At 38.5% G+C, this 21,959-nt stretch overlaps 1 protein-coding gene across 1 annotated transcript in view; it reads right to left on the minus strand.

The window, feature by feature from the left end:
- Positions 1-1,448: 1,448 nt before the first annotated feature.
- mfng (MFNG O-fucosylpeptide 3-beta-N-acetylglucosaminyltransferase) overlaps positions 1,449-21,959 on the minus strand; it is a 30,133-nt gene continuing 9,622 nt past the window's right edge. The window contains exons 2-8 of the mRNA XM_046048274.1: positions 20,483-20,528; positions 19,845-19,947; positions 15,908-16,061; positions 12,022-12,107; positions 6,683-6,848; positions 6,503-6,588; positions 1,449-3,018 (exon numbers count right to left, since the gene is read on the minus strand). Coding sequence (XP_045904230.1) covers positions 2,967-3,018; positions 6,503-6,588; positions 6,683-6,848; positions 12,022-12,107; positions 15,908-16,061; positions 19,845-19,947; positions 20,483-20,528 — 693 coding nt within the window. The 3' untranslated portion in view covers positions 1,449-2,966. The remainder of the gene's footprint in view (positions 3,019-6,502; positions 6,589-6,682; positions 6,849-12,021; positions 12,108-15,907; positions 16,062-19,844; positions 19,948-20,482; positions 20,529-21,959) is intronic.

Here is a 21,959-nt window from a genome sequence, read left to right on the forward strand (position 1 = left end):
GGGTGTAAGATGCAGGCAGGAAGTGCGTCCATGGAACGCCATAACCAGGTAGCTGGCATAGTGTACAGGAACATCTGCCATGAGTGTGGGCTGGAAGTCCCAAGGTCAACATGGAAGTTAGGAAGGTAGTTGAGAATGACCGAGCTAAGATCCTTTGGGACTTCAAGATCCAGACTGACAAACTGGTGATGGCTAACCAACCAGACATCGTGTTGATCGACAAACAGCAGAAGAAGGCTGCAGTGATAGATGTGGCGATCCCAAGCGACAACAACATCAAGAAGAAGGAACACGAGAAGCTTGGAAAATACCAAGGACTGAAAGAGGAGCTAGAAAGGATGTGGAAAGTAAGAGCAACAGTGGTGCCAGTGGTATAAAGTAGAAAGACTTAGTATGTATATAATAATATTAATAATTAGGGCTGGGCAAGTTATTAAGTAAGTTATACACATTATTATCGCATTTACTCATTAATTAACAATTATTTTTATCTCATGTTAATGCAACTTTTATTATCAGTATTATACTGAAAGTCCATTGCTCACTGGCTCTGAATACACATACACATAGTCAAACCATGGGTCACAGGAGGGGTGGGATGTTGATCCGCCGACAAATCATCCACCCAAACAAGCAGCGGAGGGAGGCTTCGGCAGACTACGTTGGTGCTGATTAGTAGCCTATTGGGGAAGATGTCGATCTAAGAAACTTTCCTAAAATCGCAACGTAGTTGCTTGGCCCCGCGGAGTTGCTCTGCATTCCGGTGAACAGAAAGGGAGATAAGCGCTCCGCGAGTAAACGGCAGGCATGGAGAGTAACCATGGCAATGGCTTGTGTGCTACACAGCTGTACCCTGTTTCACCTAAGTTAAAATTAGAGGCTACATAACTTTACCTGATAGGCCTTCATCTAGTTTTGCTGGGATGCTCTGCCATGGTAATTCCCTCCTGTTGATGTCCTATTTAGTAAACAGCTAGACTCTAGAAACTCACAAACAGTGAGGATCAGTCTCTGATGGTCGTGCGTGAGGCAACTACTTCACCTCACTCTAACAGGGACACTTGCTACTGAACATACACTGTTTCTGCTGCTCCCTGATAAAAGAAAAATGTTTCTGCTGATACCTGTTCAGAAAAAAACCCAAGAAAATTGGACTTGGTAACTTGTTTTAACAAGCTAGATAAAAGGTAATTCCCTGACAGTGGCAAATAGCTTTGGTTTTATATTTGGTTTTATAGATTTAATTACATTAATGTTTGGGTTGAGATTTACAAGAAATAGTTTACTGCTAATGTGTAAAGGGAATACTGCTGGTAAAATGCACATTATTTGTTTGCAAACCACATGTTATTGCACTTTTGTGTATATAGCAGTACATTTAAATTAAAAGTGCGCAATACATTACTTTAGAATTCATTTTTCAATTTTGTGCGGAACAATGCAATTAATCGCAATCAAAAATTTTAATCGTTGCCCAGCACTGTTAATAATACGTACACAGTTCATTGTGTAATCCCTGCAGGAAAATGATTTTACATTACATACATACACAGTAAACTTTCTGCTCACATTCAAACACACGTGGTATTTGCTTCACATGATGGGTTTCAATATTCTCGTGGAGATGTGTCAGAGCCACACAGTCATTCCTGCACATTCTCAACCACTTTCCATCCACTTCACACAAGGTCAGCCCCAGAAGCATTTAGCAGCGAATCTGTATTCATCACATCTCCATTCCCAGCAAACAAGCAACCTGCGAGCCGCCGGCAGCAGTGTCACCTCTTTGCACATGGTCTCTATCTCCTACTAACATTTGATTGTGTGCATGTCATTATGAGATTCATATTCTCGTTCTGAACCTGTTTTGTCCAGCTCGATAAGATTGTCTGCAAATGTGATCTAGTTTTTCAGGCCATGCAGGTTAGGCAGCATGCAGGTTTCAGGTGTGTCAGTTGTGATTTTCTCCCTGCTTTCAGTGATTTGTTGTTGCTTTTTTAATTTAAAAAATAACTAAATAAATACAACTGAGGCAAACAGGATGAAAGTGGCAGTTCATTTTACTTTCAGCCATGGCCTTTGAGTAGCCATCACAGCAATTGTGGACAAGACTGAGTAAACAGAGAGACAGATGGAGGGGTGGAGGAAAGAAGGGAGCAAGTGAGAAAAAGGAGGGAGGGAGGACAGGAGGTTTGGATAAGGAGGGAGATATGGGTCAGAAAGGTTCATTGTGTGAGACTTCATAGACACAAGGACACAGTCCCCTTCATAACAACACACACACACACACACACACAAAAGGCCACACACATTAAATCAATAAAAACTAAAATAAATTTGGCAACTGTAACCTACGCACACCCTGAAGGTAATTCAGGCCCTGTTGGTGCAGACTCTGTCCATTTTAAATCATCATCAACTTTAAGATTTTGAATCTTTTGATAATGATCAAATATATCAAAATGTGTGTACATTTTAAGAAGATGTACAATGTAATGTTTACCTTTAAGTTTTAGTGAAAAGCAAAAGTGCTGCTTGTCTTAAGTGCTTCACTCCCACAGATAAAATCATCAAAACAAAGAAAAACATTCAGTAGTAAAGACGCAAGAAATCATTTCATGTAACAGTCTGTCTGTAACACAGAGCTGAAGAACAGAAAATCTTTCTCAGTTCATAGTCAGTCCTGTTAATATCCTATGTTCTGATTCTGAAAGCGTTCATCTGATCACTGTTTTAGGCAGGTTCAGGCAAACTAAGAGTGAGCGGTTGTGGTACAGCAGTTGAGTCTGTTGTCCAAGGCTACACTTCTGCTTTCTGATTCTCCACCTCGGGTTGTTGTTGTTCCGTCACATTAAATGCATCAGTTTTATTTGCATGCAGACAATGTCCTGGCAAGGGACTTCATCCAGCAGGAATACCATTCTTGTACCACGTGTGTTTGGAAGTTGTAGTCTTCTATGATGAGTTCAAGGACACCAGCTGGTGAAAGGATACAGCATGCAGTGGACAGTCTTAAACCTGTAGAAAACAGAAATGACGAATAATAAATCGGAAGCATGCTTGATTTAGAAAATTTCTCAGTGCTCAAGATGATGGCAATACTTCATTCTCCATGTTTTATCTAGTTTAAAGGTTAATATATTTAGTTGGTCGGTCAGTCCACCACTTTAGTCCAGACTGCATCAAGTATAATTTCATTTAACCAGGAAAGCACCTTACTGAAATTTAAAAAATGTGTCCTGGCCAAGATATGGTCCTTTATTATGTTGTCTTTTTTGTATCAACATGTACTGCCCAGGGACAAAAGATGAAAATAGCCTTGTGGCTAAATCTGGCATATTTACATTGACAATAGGCCTTTCCTTGACAATAGGAATACTACAATAAAAGTAGCAGGGAAGAATAGCACTGTTGTTCATTTTAAGCCCATATATTATGTAGTATGCACAGTGAAGTGTTCAATCTGTCGGTTTTCATTATGTGTTAAAGGGGACATTAAGTTATCTGTGACTTTGTATTGTCCTCTATCAGCAGCCAGTAGAGACTGCGACAGCACTGATACAGACGATCTGCTACTACAAAGAAGAGAGAAGCTAAAAATAGTCCTGCAGAAGCACCTAATGAAGATAGCACACAGAAATATCACACTACTACAATGTTTATGCTTCTCTATGATTTTTTACCTCCGGCAAGGAGATTATGTTACTATGCTGTGCTCCTATTTGTTTGTGGGAAATCTCAAAAACTTGTTAAAAGTTTTTAAATGAAAATTTGTCATAAGTAGGTTGTGGAGTAAATAACAAATGATTAGCATTCTGTGTGGATCCTGGATTTGTAAAGGATTTGAATATATTCTACTTTTATTATATCCAGTGTTTTGGGCTGCACACATTGATTCGGGTACAGTGAGATATCCATTTTTTTCCTCTTACTGCATCTATATTGCACTTCCCATTATCGTGTATCCCTATGTAACATTTCTAAGCTTTTTCTATTATCAGTTCTATCAATATTAGTTTTGACTCAAAAGTGACATTTAGTGCTTCTGTACTAATTCATATCCCTTTAGTGCATGTTTTACCTCGACTTCTTCCCTCTCCCATGTGCTTTCTGAGCTGTAGAGTCTGTCTGTGGTTGCAAGCCACCTACTCCCCCATTTTCCTGCTAGACCCACACTGCTATCATTATCATTACTTACATACAGTATCATTTTCATATATCAGTGTGTGTGGGGTGGCAATAGCGCTGTGGCTAAGACACATGTCTTTGGTGTGAGAGGCCTGGGGTCGATTCCCACTGCGACACATCCACCAATGTGTCCCTGAGAAAGACACTTAACTCCTAGTTAGCCTCAGCCCTGAGTGTGTCCCAGATAGTCCACACAACTTAGTTTTTATCTTAATATCTATCATCTTGTCATTTATTATTGATTGCATTTTTATATGACAAGATTTGGATTCTTTCTCTGAACATGTTTTGTGATGCTTTCATATTTCTCATATTTTCACGAATATACCTGGGTAAACAAAGCAAAATAAGATATGAAAAAAGGTTTTATTTAGAAACCCAGCAACTTTTTTTGTACAGACAGATTTGACCTGCTCCTTTAACGGTGCAGCCATGTTGAGCGTAACTCTGTGCGACACCAGTGGATGGAAACAAATGGAAAGAGCTCACTGAGTAGCGCTTCTGGTGATATGTTCTTACAGCTGGTGATGCCGAGGACTGGGAAAGACAAACACATATGTTGTTTCGTTGTGTTACATCAAATTGCTTTTATCTCTGACTGAACAGAGAACAAGATGAGCTGGAGCTACAGCCGTGTCACATCTTCAGGTCGGATCATCAGAGCAGTAAAACTGAGTGCTGGGGATTTCTAAAAGCAAAGTAGCCCCTAGTAAACATTGCCATAAAGACAAACTATTCTTGCAATGCACTGGTAAATCGGTCTTAAATATTATGCTTTATATTTTATTTTGTGATTACTGTTGTGATTATTTCCACATTTTGACATACCTGATTTGGAACAAAATAGCATCTAATTTCAGTCCACGCAAAAGTTTTTTTTTTCTGTTTCACTAGTAGCAGGATCATTTTGATTCCGGAGGTTTCTGACCATCATGCAAAATTTCCACGTGATTAACTTATCTTAACTTTGGTCTGTAAAATACTGTTACAATTCCATTCAATTTGTCGTGGGCATTCCCTATCTAGAAAGGAAGAAATTTTTTTTTACAACTTTCTGATATTTAGTCTTGCATCCCCATCAGGCCAAAAGAGATTAGATTTGAACAGAATATAATTTTGTGCATGTAACAGGTTTGCAAAGTGAAAAAGCTCAAAGTTCTCCCCAAAGGGAGTTCCCATCTCCCACAGAAAACTCTGCTCTGAACTGCCTGAAAACAGCTCGTTTGTAGTCCAGCCGTTTCCCTTTCAAGTTTAACTTTTGCCACAAGGCAACCTGATGTCATCTGGCAACAGTGTTGGGGAGTAACTAGTTACATATAATTAAATTACTTTAATTACAAAACAAATGTTACTGTCCATTACAGTTTACTTGGAATTAATATGTAATTAAATTACAGTTACTTGTGAAAATGTTCATGATTACATTGGAGGTTTGGTGGTTTTCATGTGTACAATGTCTTCCTTTCCAGCCACAGCCGTTCAGTAAAGTTTGATGCTATTCTGATGCTTTGATTGGTTCTCATTTTTGAATTTGCAGCGCCACCCCTCTGCCAGCTAAATTGCCTCTCAAGCTGTCTTTTGAAAACATGCATTAGAAATTTAGAAAAGTAATCAACTTTAATAAGGTACAGAAGCAGAGAAGGGCGGGTCAGTGAGAAGCCACAGCTTTGGTTCAGCTGTACATGTCGCCGACCAGCTTGGCAACATGGACGGGAGCAAGAGTTTCAGAGTGGTGAGTTATTAATCTGTAACAAAAGTATCTTTCACCCATAAAGTTTTAACTGAGCTCTGTCTCTACATCACAGAAACAACTTTATATCCATTGACTGCCTGGAGGGTAGCTAGTGTTTGGAAGGGAGAGGAGAGGTGTGCTGCAGCTCAGTGTTTTTCCAATGGTGTTTTCGAGGACGTGTCACACTAGCCTCAAACGAGTTGTTTTCAGGCAGTTCTGAGCACAGTTTTCTGTGGGAGATGGGAACTACCTTTGGGCTGGACTTTGGGCTTTTTCACTTTGCAAACCTGTTACATGCACAAAAAAGATATATAACTCAATAAAGGCCAAAAAGCATAATACCACCTCTTTAATTGTGTGCGCTTTTCTCACACGCAAGGAAGCATTTAACATACCCACATCACTTCAATGTACAACATCCAAAATTTTGTAAAACTGTTGTTGGGATTTGGTGCTATATAAATAAAATTGAACTGAAATGAAATGGTGGAATAGTTAACAAAGACACTACACAGAATGATATTGACAAAGATATGTTTCTCATATCTCCTGATTTATGAGTTGCTGGAATAACAGACAAACCTGGAGGGGTCTTCCTCCTTAGAGAAGCGTCCTTTCACCTCGATGCTGTTCATCTTGTTCTCAAACATCCCATAGCTCAGAGTCACCTGCAGTGGAGAAAACACACATACACATGCACAAGCATAAGAAGAAGTGCATCCCCATGCATTTCTTTGAGTGTGCATATGTATGGGTCACTACCTGGTGTGGTATGCTTCTGTGGCTGATGAGCAGCAGGTTTTCCAGGTGGGAGTGGAATAAAGGACAGTGGACCATGGAGATGCCCAGCCTTTTCTCCACGATGAAGCCCACCGTGCAGTCGTCAGGGAGACGGATGGTTGCCGACGTCTCCTCAAACCGAAGGCCGCTGAAATACAGACACAAGACAACCCACGCAGATATTACAGTTTTTCTCAGATGCTTTAGTACATTTCTTAGATCAGAATTGAAATTCTCAAAACTACTTGTTCAACTTCCGCATCATCATGTCACTTGTGCACATCATATAAACAATTTCTCATTATTTTGAACAAATTGCCAATGCTTTGACACATTGAAGCAAATGATTATGTACAATTGGCTGCTGTTTCCTACATTATCAATTGGTTATGTCGTGCTGATCACAATGAATTATACTGGTTCTCTGTTGAATAGTCTTACCCCCCAAAACATCTAGGCACAAGTTCATTGCATTAGTCACTACATGCAAAATGGCTGAACACGTTGTCAAAAGTTAATTAAAGTCAAACTGTATCATCATTCGTCACATTCAAGTTTACAGCTGAACGAAAATGTTGTTTTGTACAGACCGTGCGTGTATGTATGTATGTATGTATGTATGTATATACTGTAATTGATATCCATTCTGATGTGGATAAGAATCTGTGACCTGACAGACAGGAACATCAGCCTAATGAGTGTTTCACATTGCTTACATTTCTAATTTTGTAATTTATTCTGTTGTGCTATGCAGTGCTGTAAAACAGTCCTTTATTTTTCTTTTCTGCATCACAATGACATGGTCTGTCAACAAATTATAGTACGAACAGTAAAAACTTAACTGTGAATCCTGTCCAATCTCTTGCAATGGATAACTTTATACTGTTGAAATTGAAATGACATATTGTAAGTGCAGCCTTGTGCATTTTCAATCATCAAAATATTAGCCATAGTTTACAGACAACACTTACAGAGAACACTGTTATATTGATAACATGACTAAACATTTTGACTATCTTGTTCATAAACAATGACACAATGGCTTGTCATTCTGATGGCACTGACATGTTCATTGACATAAAGATTTGCTTTTGAGAGATAGACTAAGGATTTTGAGCAAGTTATGGGCTTTTGCAGGTAATCCACTGTGTTGTGCCGTTTGTACTACCTGTTTCGAGAAATGCACTTACTGTTTTGCAGATGTTAAGGATGATTCGAGAATTGCACCAAAGCGACTGAGAAAAACTGTAACTGCAAAATGCTTTCAATCAGCATTTTCTATAATTTAACTTAAAGAGACTTGAAATTTGCTTGAAATGGGTAATCATGCACTTATTTGCCAAAATTATGTAATAGTTGCTATCATTTGAGAGCCAGAAAAACTAAAACATAAGTGATATTTATATTAAATATATTATATTATATTTATATTTTAACCCTGCATTAACCAGCTGCATAACTTTGATCAAAAAATAAAGCTCATCGTGATGAATCACCAATCTAAAGTAAGTTTCAAGTCACTGCAAGTTTGCATTTATACTGCTCTCAAAGAACAGAGACTAATGGTTGCCTAGGGCTAAGGTAGGGAATCAATCTAAAAATTTACGGTGTTCTTTGGAAAAGGTCAGCAGTAAAGTAAATGCAATACTTAATGGGCCAAAACATGCAAAATCACCAATATTGTCCATTTCGTCCAGAAAAGTTCTCTCCTTATAACAAAAAAAGTATATAATTTATAGGTACAATCTGTGAATATACAAAGAAAAGCGTGGCTTTAGTCTTCTGTTTTTTGTCAAATGTAAATTCATGTAAATTAATGGAATTACAGTTTTTCTCACTCATTTTGGTGCATTTCTCAAATCATACCTAACATCTGAAAAACAGTAAGTGCATTTCTCAAAACAGGTAGTACAAACGGCACAACACAGTGGATTACCTGCAAAAACCCATAACTTGCTCAAAATCCTTAGTCTATCTCTCAAAAGCAAATCTTTATGTCATTGAACTTGTCAGTGCCATCTGAACGACAAGTCCTTGTGTCTTGTTCATGAACAAGCAAGTCAAAATGTTTAGCCATCTTGTCAATATAACAGTGTACTCTGAAAGTATTTTCTGATGTACACTTTGGCTAAGATTTTGATGACAATGATTGAAAATGCACAAGGCTGCACTTTCTTTGTCTGGCATATATCACTTTCACCAGTACAAAGTTATACATTGCAGGAGAGAGGACAGGAATCACAGCTATGCTTTTACTGTTTGTACTGTAATTTGTTGACAGAGCATGTCATTGTAAGAAGAAAAGAAAGAGACAGGACTGTTGCCTGTTGTATCGCAGATTCTCTTCCACATCACAACAGATATCTTCATCAATTCAGGACACATTTACAAAAAAATTCTAATAGACACGTTTAGAATGTCTATCTATATATACATTCATATATATTTACGGAAGCCCTAATCAAATGTTTTTTTACTCATCATTTTCTCGTGATTTCGAGATAACTATAATGGTAATTATAGTGTGGCTTGTTGTATTGTTGGTTAGCTCACTTGGTAGAGCATAGGACTTATAGGTTTAAGATTGTGTGCTCAATTCTCACTGAAGACTAAGACATTTTTCTTTTTTATATTTTTCATAATCCTCTTCAACAAAGTTCTTATGAAAAGACTGTTTCACATGTTCACATTACTGTAAAGTACGTGCTGGACTCGCGTTCTTGGTCCACATCCATCAACCTATGGACTTTTCATTTCCCCATCATTCCCAGGCAGAGGAAATTCCTCCTCATTCAGGGGAATCCATGTAACGTTACACATTTCCTGAGGGCTTTCGGAACCTTTGAAATAGCCGTCGGGAAATGTGTGATTGGATTCCCCTCAGTCTCTACATAACAATTTTGCTGAAGAGGATAATACACAAAAAAGAAGAAAAAGAAAGTCAACAAGAACAGGAATCAAACTAATCAAACTGAGCCCTGTGCTCTACCAACTGAACTAACCAGTGACACTGGTAATTGCTTTGAAATTATCCTAAAGAAACCCACCTGCCAGCCCCTGTATTCAGCTATGGTTTGTTATCTCATGATCACGAGAAAATTAATTATCCCGTTCTCAGGGGAAAACAACATTCGCTATATATATATATATATATATTCTCACTGTGTATTGTTACTGTTTACTGGTATTGAGTATTGGTATGAGTGTTGCTGTTGTGATGTTGTTGTGGTCTATTCTTACTTTGTTTATGGTCCTTAAGAAACAACATTTCATTTAGGTAGAATATATACTTGTAGGCAAAGGATATGAATAAAGTATTTTAACTTTGATTTTTGATAACATGTTCAAACATTTTGCATGTAGTGCCTAATGCAATGAACTTATGCCTAGATGTTTTGGGGGGTAAGATTATTCAGCAGAGACTGGTATAATTCATTGTGATCAGCAGGACATAAGCAACTGATAATGTAGGAAACAGCAGACAATTGTACATAATCATTTGCATCAGTGTGTCAAGTCATTTGCAATTTGTTCAAAACAATGAGAAAGCTTTTATGATGCACAAGTGACGAGATGATGTGGAGGTTGAACAATTAGTTTTGAGAATTTCAATTCTGATCTGAGCACCAAAGCGACTGAGAAAAACTGTAATGGACTAAGAAGAGCAAAACTTTTGAAATGATCATTAAAGGTTCAGTGTGTAAGTTTTAGAGGCATCTAGTGGTGAGGGTTGCGAATTGCAACCAGTGTCTCACGGTGCATTCACATGCTCCTCTGATGGTCCCATTTCCCGAGTTGTGAAGTCGTTCTTCTGACTTCAGTGTGTGTTCATGTGCTCTTAAATCGGAATGTGGAATCAACATGGACGCTACAAAGATATCTTGGATCAGCATTATCAGCACATATAAACACGCACACATCTATTTCACTTTACATGGACAGAAAACTAACCGTTATAACCATATTACAAATTACATGTTTACAAAATATTGCACAAATCAAAGTTCTGTATACTTCTTTATGACCCATGTTTATTTCTCTTTTTGCAATAAAGATTTAAGGAGGAAAAAAAGATGCTGATTATTCCAACACCACATGAATCGGTCACCGCTCACCCTCCCTTTCCAAGCGCGCAGGAGAAGCAAAGGTGGCTGACACGCTCTGTCGGCTCTTGTGCTGAATAATACTGTGGGCCTCCATTCGTCCAAATTTCTCCTTTTTTCTTACTTCTAATAAACCAGTCGACTACAACTAACATTACTACTTCTTCTTCTTCGTACATACTCTATGTAGTGGTTGAAACACTCTATGTAGAGCCGTTTTCCAAGTCAAGTCTCAAGTCTCACATGGTTATAACGAATGTTGTATCACTAGCTGTGTTCAACCCAGGCTGCTTATAAAACTGCATAGCTAAGGGATTCTGTAACTGTAACCTGTTTTTCACTTACAGAGCACAACCATGTAATGTGCAATGCAATTAATGACAGCTTAAACTCCTGAAAGTCAACACACCACCAGACTCTCAAACCAGTGTAATGTTAACTAAATAAAACTGTAATTTTACATGATTAACAATGATCCAGTAACCTGTTTGTAGCCAACCGTAATAATTAATGATGGCAGCTGGTGGGTCGTAAATAATTACATTAATTGAAACAAACGCTCATTCATCATTCATTCAACAAACGACAGTCGGAGTAAACCTCCCGTAGGTTGTAGCTAAAGCAAGAAGCAAGCTAACGTTAGATGGCCAATGCTGAGCTAAACATGTTTACTAAACTCAGGTTACTAACCTATTTTGCGTTCAGTGCTTCTTTGTTTGGTTCCAGTTGCATGAACTTTTAAATTTATGATGAATGGCACAGCAGCTGCCGCTGTTTGTTGCCCTCTCGCACGTGTGGCCGCACACGTGCAGCTGATACTACCTGTTCTGTAGGCAGGTTATAGGTATGGAGGGAGAGGAGCAAGCTCATCAGACGTTTCCTAAAATAAACCTTGAGACGAGTCTCAAGTCGAGTCTGAGGTCACTGTGCGACTTCAGTCGGACTCAAGTCTGAGTCTCAAACTCAAGTCCCCATCTTTGGCATGAAGATAGAAATAGCTCATTCTAAGGTAATAAGAATAGATAGATCCTCCTAAATATTACACACTGGACCTTTAAAGACACTTACAAAACTTGTGTTGGGTGAGATGATCAAATGAGTCAAATGCAAAATTTACACTTGTCTTTATCATGGAGTCTTACTTTGAGTAATCTGCACATATGGTCCATATGAAGACAATGTACACACAAACATGCGGGAGTACCAGTTGATAAATACCTGGCCCACGGAGCCATCTTCTCCGCCAGCCGCCGACTTAGACAGAATCCTGCTCCTCCTGTAGCAAACCAGAACCGCACTTCCCTCTAAATGAAACAGATACATACATGCAGACATATATATTATTACATACTATAACTATACATTATTAAAAGAGTACATAATTTACACTATGTGGGTTTGTGTAAGAAGTGAAACTCTGTGCAAAGTGAAACTACTTGTATCAACATTCAAGGCTCAGTAGCAATGCCATCACTCAAATATCCTAATCGTTGCTATGGGATTCCCACAAAGAGGATTTAGTTTTAGATGCAGTTTGATTATATGTCTACAGTTATAACAGAATACGCAAAAACTGAGAATAATTCAAACTTCAGTAAAGCCTGCCTAACCTTTAGGTCAAGAGCCTTAAACCTGCATTTAGTTTTGCCTGTGTTTGAATCCTGTTTACCCTTCACACACACACACACACACACACACACACACACACACACACACACACACACACACACTCCTACAGTACTCCCTCATATAAAATAAAGAAACAAATCCCTAATAAGAGACCTGATAAGAGACACTGACCCTTAATAATAAAGTGTGTAATACGTTTGTTTTCTTATTCTCTCTGTTTTCCCTTAGACTTGTACTGCTTGTTCTGTCTTTTCCAAACCAGCCTGCTATGAATTGCATCTCTTTATCTGTCAACTCTCTGCCATTCCTCAAACAGATGCTATGTCTTTTTTTATTTCCTGCAGTAGAAACTGTTTAGGTGATATTTTACAGGAGGCAATGTTTCTTTCTGGTGATTTGTTTGTGTGTTCGTCACATAAATGAGATTAGGAGTTTAGAGCAGGTGGTAATTACAGAACAAATTACTTTACAGTATTTCTTTCAATTACGTATGGGTTTTTTTTGTTCTTCTCCACCAAACGTTCATACCTTTACTCTTTCTAATTCCTTCCCTTACTTCTATTTCATTCAATTTCCATCATTTCCCTATGTCTTTCCTTTTCTGTACTTTCCTTTTTCCTTTGCCATTTCTGTCCTGCTCTTTTTCCCATTACTTTTCTTTGCATTTTTATAATTTAATTTCCTTACGTTCTTTATTTTCCTGCCTTGTTGTTTGCACCTCTCTGTCATCCTTCCTATTAATCCTCCACCTTATCCTTTTCATTCCTATGAATCATTATCTTCTATTTCCTTCATTTTGTTAAAGAACATTCCTTTGCTTTCCTTTCATTTCATTCCTCCCTTTTCTTACCGTTTATTTCCTTAGGAAGTCTTTTCCTACCCTTTTTCTTTTGTTTCCATTCCTTCCCTTTCTTTTCCTCCTTCCTTCACCCAGCCTCACAATAGTGACAGGAAATCGAAAAAGATAGACAGCAAGATGTAAGAAAAAGAGACGAGGAGACAGAGAGCAGCCTGGCCATTAGTTTTTGCTTTCTCCATCACGCATCCAACCTCAGCAAAGAAAAGAGATGATTAAAAATAGGAAGAAAACAGAAAAGTGAAAGAGAGCAATGCTGTAACAGAAGGGAGGAGGAAGGGAAGAGAGAGAAGAGAGAGTTAGGAAGCAAAGATAAATAAAGATCTATTTTCCAGTGTAAATGGGTGCAATCAGAGTAGAGAATGTGACACAAGGGAGATGAAGAGAGTGATTTCAAGAAATGAGCGAGGGAGATTGAAAAGGGCAGGGAGAAAGGAGAGAGACGGAGAGAGGGGACGACATGCTATTCAGGGAGCTTGTTGGAATCCGGATGCACTTTAACTCGATAGGAGCATTAATACTACTGTAAAGCATGTGAACTCAATGATACACACACAGCTATTCACAGGCATGTATGTGTGTATATAATCAAAAAACAAACTATCAGCCTCCTGCAGTTTGACAACCTCCTTCCCTCTGGGAGCCTTCGTCCTTGTGTGTGTGTGTGTGTGTGTGCGTGTTTCATGTTTTTATATCCTGGTGGGGACTCTAACCTGAATGCACACTAATCAATGGAGACTCATCGAGGTCCCCACAGGACTTGGTTATAGGGTTCAGGTAACAATTAGTTCAAGGAATTAAGGAATGCATTGTGTCAGTGAAATGTCCTCATGGGGACAGAGGAGCAAATATGGTTGTGTGCTCTGTATGTGTGGTGGGAGGTGGGGGTTACAACTAATCAATATCCCAACAAGATACTAATCACTTATTGCCACTTATTGATCCACCTGGGTCCAAAAATTCTTCCCATGTGAACAAAAGCCACATAGCTATGTATCCTGTATTTCCATACATACATACATACATACATACATACATACATACATACATCAGTCCATGACTGCATGCTCCCCTCATATCCCGTCAGCAGTGATTACAGTCAAAATCAAAGTGTAAGTGTGAATTTGGAAATTCTGGACATTAAATGTCAGTGGTTTACCTGGCTGTATTTGCGGCACAAAACTAACAAAGGAGACCTCAGCTTTGTTTAACTGTTCATTAGTGTCCTCGGAAGAGCATCAGAGCATCAAAGCAGAGCATCACAAAGAAGGGGAAAGAAAAAGGATAGATTGAACTAGAGATGGAAGTTTTGGCCATCATTCCTATCAGTTATGATTACATTTACTTAAACTATACAGAAACAGGAAGGGACTACCTATTTTGAAGTTTAAAGTGTAATTTAGTTCATAGCAAAAGTGTAAAATGCTCAGTCCACACAGATCCAGCAACTCCTAAGGTGATGAAGAAGCCAGCCAAACTGTCCTCCAATGACTAGTAAACCAGCCGGTCTTTTCAATCAACAATAAAAGTTTTCAGTTTTCAAGTTTTTCATTATAATATGGAAGGAAAACAGGGGTTTTATATATATTTGTTTTATTTTCGCACAAGTAAATTATGTTGGATCTTCAATGATTAATAATCACATCAAGCATATTTTAGTTATTTGCTAGCTGTTTTATTTATTACACGCCTAAAAATCAGTTAGGTTTGCTCCTAAATTTGTGACTTTGGAAATACATCCAGAGGTATATCATAAAGGTTGGGTTAGAAAATTAAAATGTGTCGCTATATGAGCAGCAGTAGTTAACTTGTCCATAAGCTATGGGGGTTTGAGAGTTTATTCATTTCCACAGTGCAGCAGCATCAGAAGAGAGCAAAGGAGAGACGGAATGAAAGAAAGAAGGCAGGAAGAAAGTAAGTAAAAGACAGAGAAAAGTAGCAACAGGAGGATATATGCGAATCGCTAAGCAAACAACATCACAGGTCTGTCTAGGTGGGATGGGAGAAATAAGTTGTCAAGTGAAGAAGAAACACAAATGACAGAATTCAGGATGGAACAATGAGGTAAAGCATCTAAGGAGTCAGGGCAGCAAGAAAAAATAAATCTGTGGAATTACATTGAAGACTGTACTTGCATCACAGAGGGGTCAGCCTGCCTTAAGGAGTTATAGGTCCATATAAATTAAATTCAGTCTGGATTTCATGGCTGTTAAGTGCGCTGTGGTGTAAATGCTGTTTCAGAGGATTTTCCAAGCCTGCCCAGAAGAAATATTCTAGAGAGACATTAAGAAATTGTATTTTTTAGCATGAAATATTATGTTTGAACTGTTGAATTCTTCATTCTTTCACAAAATAGTTTTTGTAATAGTGACTCATAGTGACAAAAATGATTATAGTATATTTTATAGTATAAAACCTTTTCAAAGTGCATTTGTTTGTTTATTTTGAGAGAAGCAATGTCCTTTTGATATCATCTTGTGAAGTGGAATCAGTTTATTGCTGATGGCCTCAGCAGGTCCCATAGCTGAACTCAGCTTCAGTCTGAGAAGAAGTTGAAACTGCCAAGAAATCTAGAAGATCCTGTGTGAGCTAACTTAAATAAAAACTGTGGTATGTTACCGTTGCATTGCCCTCCAGCAGTTCATGAGCAGTGATGGGCCGGTCCAGGCTCGGTTTGCCCACGTATATGTCACTGTCCTGGGGGAAGGCCGAGAGCAGGGCGAGGAGGGCCTCTGGGTTCACATAGTTATCATCGTCCACATGACAAAACCACCTGAGGATGTACAGAGGGAAGAACAGACAAAAGATGCAGTTTAATTATACGCTGGTGTTTTCTTTAATGGTCTGGCTTCCCTGCTCCTCTAAATTCCTCCTATTGACGACTGCAGCCAGACAGATCAGATATTTGAACACTAATTTTCCTCCTTAATGCTCCTTTGCCTGGAAATTGCCTGGACTACAGTAGATGATGCATCACATCAAGATTCAAATTCTTTGTTTATAAAGTCAAAAGTTTCTGGTTTATTATTGTGCCTGGGTTTGGTGTTTTAATTTCAATGCTTCCATGTTGTTATATTGAATTACCCTATGCTCAGAGGAAGAAATGTAAACCTGTAGTGCAGAACTTTTGTCTCCCCTTTCTGACACTGAGAGTAATTACACTTTGGACGTATGCTTATGATGTATTGGCTCTGACACACTGAGTTGCTGCTGACGGTTGTTCCTTCTTCAGCTATGGCAAACCAATCACTGCTGGTTGGCATAAAACACATTGCTATCGGTTCGCCAGCAAGGGAATGTCCCTCACTTTACTGTAAGTCTCCCACAGGGAATAATTCCTCAAATCCATTAAAAAACTGTTGCCTAGATATGTGATCAAAAATTCTAAACTCAGAGTTTACTCAGTACTAGGGCTGGGAGATATGATTTTTTTAAGCTTGTGGCAGATGTTTTTTTCTAAAGTGAAGCATGATTGAACTATATTTTTTAGGACTTCATGTGCAAGACAGTTGAGCATTAATCATAAAAAAGCTGCACTCTACCAGCAAGGCTGTCTTTGTTGTTTGCACATTCATAAAATACAGGTTATCCTACACAGCTATGGACTGTCAGGACCAGATACTTCATCTAAGAGAACAGACATCCACTTTAATCAGTTTCAGCAGAGATGGAGTAGAAAAGTCTGCATGTCAATTCATCTCCTGCTGTTTGTGTTTTCTGGCAAGACATCAGTCTGATATCTGCAGACAGGTGGCTAGCTAGCGTTAGCTACTCAGCAGGTAGGGAGAGACTGAACCCACACCCTGTTCCGTTGACTCGCACAGTCTTATTTAAGTCTATCCATCTCAAAAATGCAACCATTATCTTCAGTGCAAAGCTAGCCACCTGGAGTTGGGAGCATCAGTGTATTATGAACAGAGTGTAGGATTTAGTGGCATCTAGATGTGAGGTGGCAGACTGCAACCAACTGTATACACCTCTTCTCCCCTGCCCCTTCCAAGCATGTACAGTGGCCACAAAACTCCCAAAAGACCCTCTCTCGAGCCAGTGTTTGGTTTGTCTGTTTTGGGCTTGGCATATGGCAGCGCAACATGGCAGACTCTGACGAAGAGGACCCGCCCTGTCTGAAGATATAAGGGCTCGTTCTTATTTTCAGGTGATTGTACACTAATGAAAACATACTAATAAAACTCTTTTTGTTTTGTTTTTTGAGACTTATATTTTTATTTTGTTTGGAAGTAGTTTTTATTTGTATTGCAAACAAAAAAAAAAACCACAGCAACAACAAAACAAAACAGGGGACCCAAGGCAACGATGGTGTACCTGAAAAAAGAATTCAGCTTAGAGGTTTGTCCATTGTTCACTGATCATAGATCCTCTTACAAGTTACACACTGCTCCTTTAAGGAGAATAGAAACAGGAGATAACTGGGATGGGAGTCTAAAATGGCATGTGTGCATCTGTAACTAAAAAAATGTATAACTTTTCACGTCACCATTTACGAGACTGTCATGACTTAGGACAGCTAATGTAGCTAGCTATCATCTGCATTAGTGTTAAACTACAAAACACTTTTTGTGCACATTTAAACAACTCTATTTAAACAAAAAAATCTCATTTATAATTAATCATTTTAACTCAATATAGTGTCCTGCCCAAGAGGCAATTTTGAATGGGTCCTTGAGGCTTGCTCCAAAAGTGAGTCAATCCTAATAGATCCCTAAATGCACAACTTTACAGTAGAAGTAAACATGTTTACAGTCTGGTACAAAAACAGTTTTGGTCTCTATTTCCCTCTTCATGACAACTGTGCAAGGGCCGGATTTTTATCCATTAAAATTATATTAAGGCTTGAAGTTATGCATAATTAAGGATGGGCCACTTTGAATAACAGTTGAGCCATCAGAGGTGGCCAGTGGCTAGGTGGTTTCAGCAACAAGGCGCGCCTCAGCTCCACATCTTTGTCTATTTTTGGATTCGCCGGAGTCAGGCACTGCCAAGATGGCAAAAGCCAGAGCTGCAGGGAGCTGCCCACATCGAGCTTCACAACAGCTCTTCAAAATCCTATGGGTGATGTCACGGAGACTGTGACCATGTTTTCTGTGGTCTACGGTCCAGCCCTACTTACTATCTTTTTTTCTAGAACTTTCAACTCTAATCTAACTTTGGTCACATGATAACAACTGGTCGTATGAGGGGAGATTGTGAACCCGTGGCTGTGTACAAGGATGGTCGTATGTAGATCATGTCCATGGGAAACAGTCAAAAAGGCTCGCAGAAAAGCTGGTAAGCAAACCTTGAGTTTTATTAGTGCCATGCTTTTTTGTCTAAAAAGACTTTAAAGAATTCCTTTCTAAAAAGACTTAAAGTAAAATGAATACAGGAAAAAAACTGCACTTCTTCTGTCAGTCTGTATTTCCTGTTGTCTTCATAGCATGTATTTTACTGTATTACTGTGAATGATCAAGCTGTTCATATATTATATAAATTTCTTCTGCCACCTTAATGACAGGACATGATGTCAACGCCTGATTGTAAACCAAACAGACCCTTACTACAACATTAGAGTCCAAATTACAAAGATGCTGGTACCAAGCTGAAGTGCTGTCTTGTTTCCTCTGCCATCATAATGGCACAAATGATACAAAAGGCTTCCATCCAAACCAAACAGCCTCACTTCTCTCTTCAGTCCAAAAGCAAAGTGGGCCCAGGAGCCAAACTGAAACACGCTCTCATTTTCTCTGCCATCTTAATAACAGGACAGCAGCTGAAGCCTTAGTCACACACCAAACACAAGCTGTTCATCACAAATATGACAGAATATCAACACATTGTTCGGTGTACTGGATTGCAGCCTCAAGCGGGTCAACCAAGTCAAACAAATCCATGTCACTCATTTATCTAATCCATGCTTCCACAAAATACGGCTTTTCTTAAACTGTCCTGTTTTTATGATTGCTATGGAATTTTTCGTTATACCTGTAATAACTTGTTTTCTATGCCACTTGTGCACAAACACAAACATGGACATACCTTTTAAGTTGATATGGTGAACTTGAGAGTTGCCTATTTACACGTGCAGCAGATACAGAGAAACACTAGCACTCGGTTGGAGACGTGTTTCTGTCTATCTTGCTAATGTAAACAATAATGTAATTAATGGGTTGTGAGCAGTCATAGCTGATGCAGTGGTAAAATGGATCCACAAAAATCTAAGGAAAATACTTCTACATTTCCCACACATTTGATTTACAAGTGACCTCTGGGAAATACTGTGCAAGCAGACAATCAGTGAGTGCAATTAGTGCTCGCCAACAAAGATGGTGAAAAAATATAATCAAAGGATTTAAAGGATCACCCCTGTAATAAGCTTGACTGTAGTAATTCTCACCTGTGTATATGCTTATGTAACCCTAGAAGATTATTTGCTTGTTTGATTTCTCTTTTCCACGCCTGCTGCCCAATTTCCCCACGGTGATCATTAGTGTTTGTAATCTTAATCCGATCTTTAAATCCAGTGCGGGCAGGGTGATAGACGGACCTTAATTTGTCTCACCTCTTGTCTGAGGCCATGAAGCCATCATACTCGGCAGACATCTTGCAGGACAGAGCCTGCTGGCTGTGATCAGACTGGCAGCCTGTTACCACTATGTTGTGACCTGGACAGAGCGAGATAGAGGAAGATGTGTTATACAACTGGATTTTCCTCTGTTTCAAAGGTGTTCCACATGATTATACTGCGGATATTGATGCTTATGTACTTTTGTATAGTAAATTTTCTAACCAAATAACTAATAAGCCCAGTTTACAAGTCTGTAAACTGGGTTTATTAGCGAGTGATGGCAGTTGAGTTTCTATAATCTGCTGGATGGGGTTAAGGGCTCTGTGCAGGCCACTGTGACACATCTATGTGTCCCTAAGCAAGACACTTAACCCCTAGTTGCTCCACAGGCGTGCAACCTCTGACATATATTGTTGCCAGTTGGAAGCACACTACACTCTAAAATATTGTTGTTTGTTATAGCATTATGACTTCCTTTCATTTGAAATAAGGGGACTAGCCCTAACGATGAAACAGCCTAAGACTAAAAGTACACAGACATATGTGTCCACATACTTTTGAGCATACAGTATGTAGATCTTGATCTAAATCTACATTTGAGATTTTGTGTGAGATCCAAGATTGCTGCTTACCATCTGAACGTAAATCCTCATCCTCCGTGTCGGTGAAAATGAATGTCTAGACAGAAAACAGAGAAAAACAAAAAGATGGAAAGGGATTTAAATACACCAGCTTTGATTACATCCTTCTATATCTGAAAGCACCTTCATTAAGGAGTAAACACACACACACACACACACTCATATACATGGGATCAATATCGTTTTGAATGGAGCAAATTCAATGTGACAAAAACAAGGTTCCCCACTGTGAGCTAGTCATTGCACACAGAGCACAAACAGACTGCTGCAAGATTTTTGATCCATAGTGTTAAGAGGGGCATTTTATGGCAAAGTCAATTTGTTTTTAGGCATACATATGAGTTATGTTGAACCAAATGCACTCACAAACACCTTGATGTTACTACTCTCACAGCCTATTCTCAAAGAAAGAAAGAAAGAAAGAAAGATAGATAGATAGATAGATAGATAGATAGATAAGAATATGTAGTACAACACTGATCTCTGGTGATGCAAAAGTGTAACAACACTCAACCCTTGAAGCTTCCAAACTGCAGATTTATTTTTATTTTACTTTTTTGGAGGAACATTGGTTTATTATTTGCTTTGTTTAAGTTTATTATCTAAATTGTAATTGAATATAAAATATTTAAATGTCAGATTTATTTGCCTCGTGGTTATTAAGGCTTTCCTCCTTAAAACCCTATAATAATAATAATTGTCACATACAATATTTATCATATGATTATCTTTGTCTGTCCATGTCGAAAAGGAAAGTGCGGCCCAAACATAGCATTGCTTGTTATGGCAAGATCCCAGACAAAATAACAAGTATACATACTTGTGAAAATATGCCATCAAATTGTTTTTATTGATATTTTCTAAAGAATTCAATCAAGATAAATTTCTTTATTCGTTTCTCAAGGGACATTATGAGCCAAGTCAGTTTGTAAACACAAATACACATAAAAAAATCACACACATAACATCTAGAGGTATGACTTAGAAAATAGTGTTTAAATAGATCAAAATGCAATGCAATTACATAATAAAAAAATAAATACAAAAATGAACACCTATTTTGTGACATTCCAAGAAAAATGTAATACATTATTTGGCTTTTAAATCATCAAATCATTCACTATTCCTTTACAATTCAAAAACATTTCAGAAATTCCACAACTAGTTTCATCTATCACGAGACCTCACTGAAAAGATAAAAATCAGTATTGTGCACGAGTCACTGAGAGTGGGGATGTTTGTACCAGGGGATTGGAACAGGCAACACTTGCGTCACACTCCATCTCTGCAGCCCCTCAGGCTGAGCCATGCGGCGTGTTCGACTTTCTTTGCCAGGAAGGCACTAAATAACTTCAGAGTGGGGTACATCACCCGTTAAATGAGATAAACACAAACCATAACCCATGTTTTATTCAACCCCTGGAATGTATTGATTTATCTTAATACAAAAATGTTTTTATTACGTATA

The sequence above is a fragment of the Micropterus dolomieu genome, linkage group LG04 (genome assembly GCF_021292245.1).
Source record: "Micropterus dolomieu isolate WLL.071019.BEF.003 ecotype Adirondacks linkage group LG04, ASM2129224v1, whole genome shotgun sequence".
In the NCBI taxonomy this organism is placed as follows: Eukaryota; Metazoa; Chordata; class Actinopteri; order Centrarchiformes; family Centrarchidae; genus Micropterus; species Micropterus dolomieu.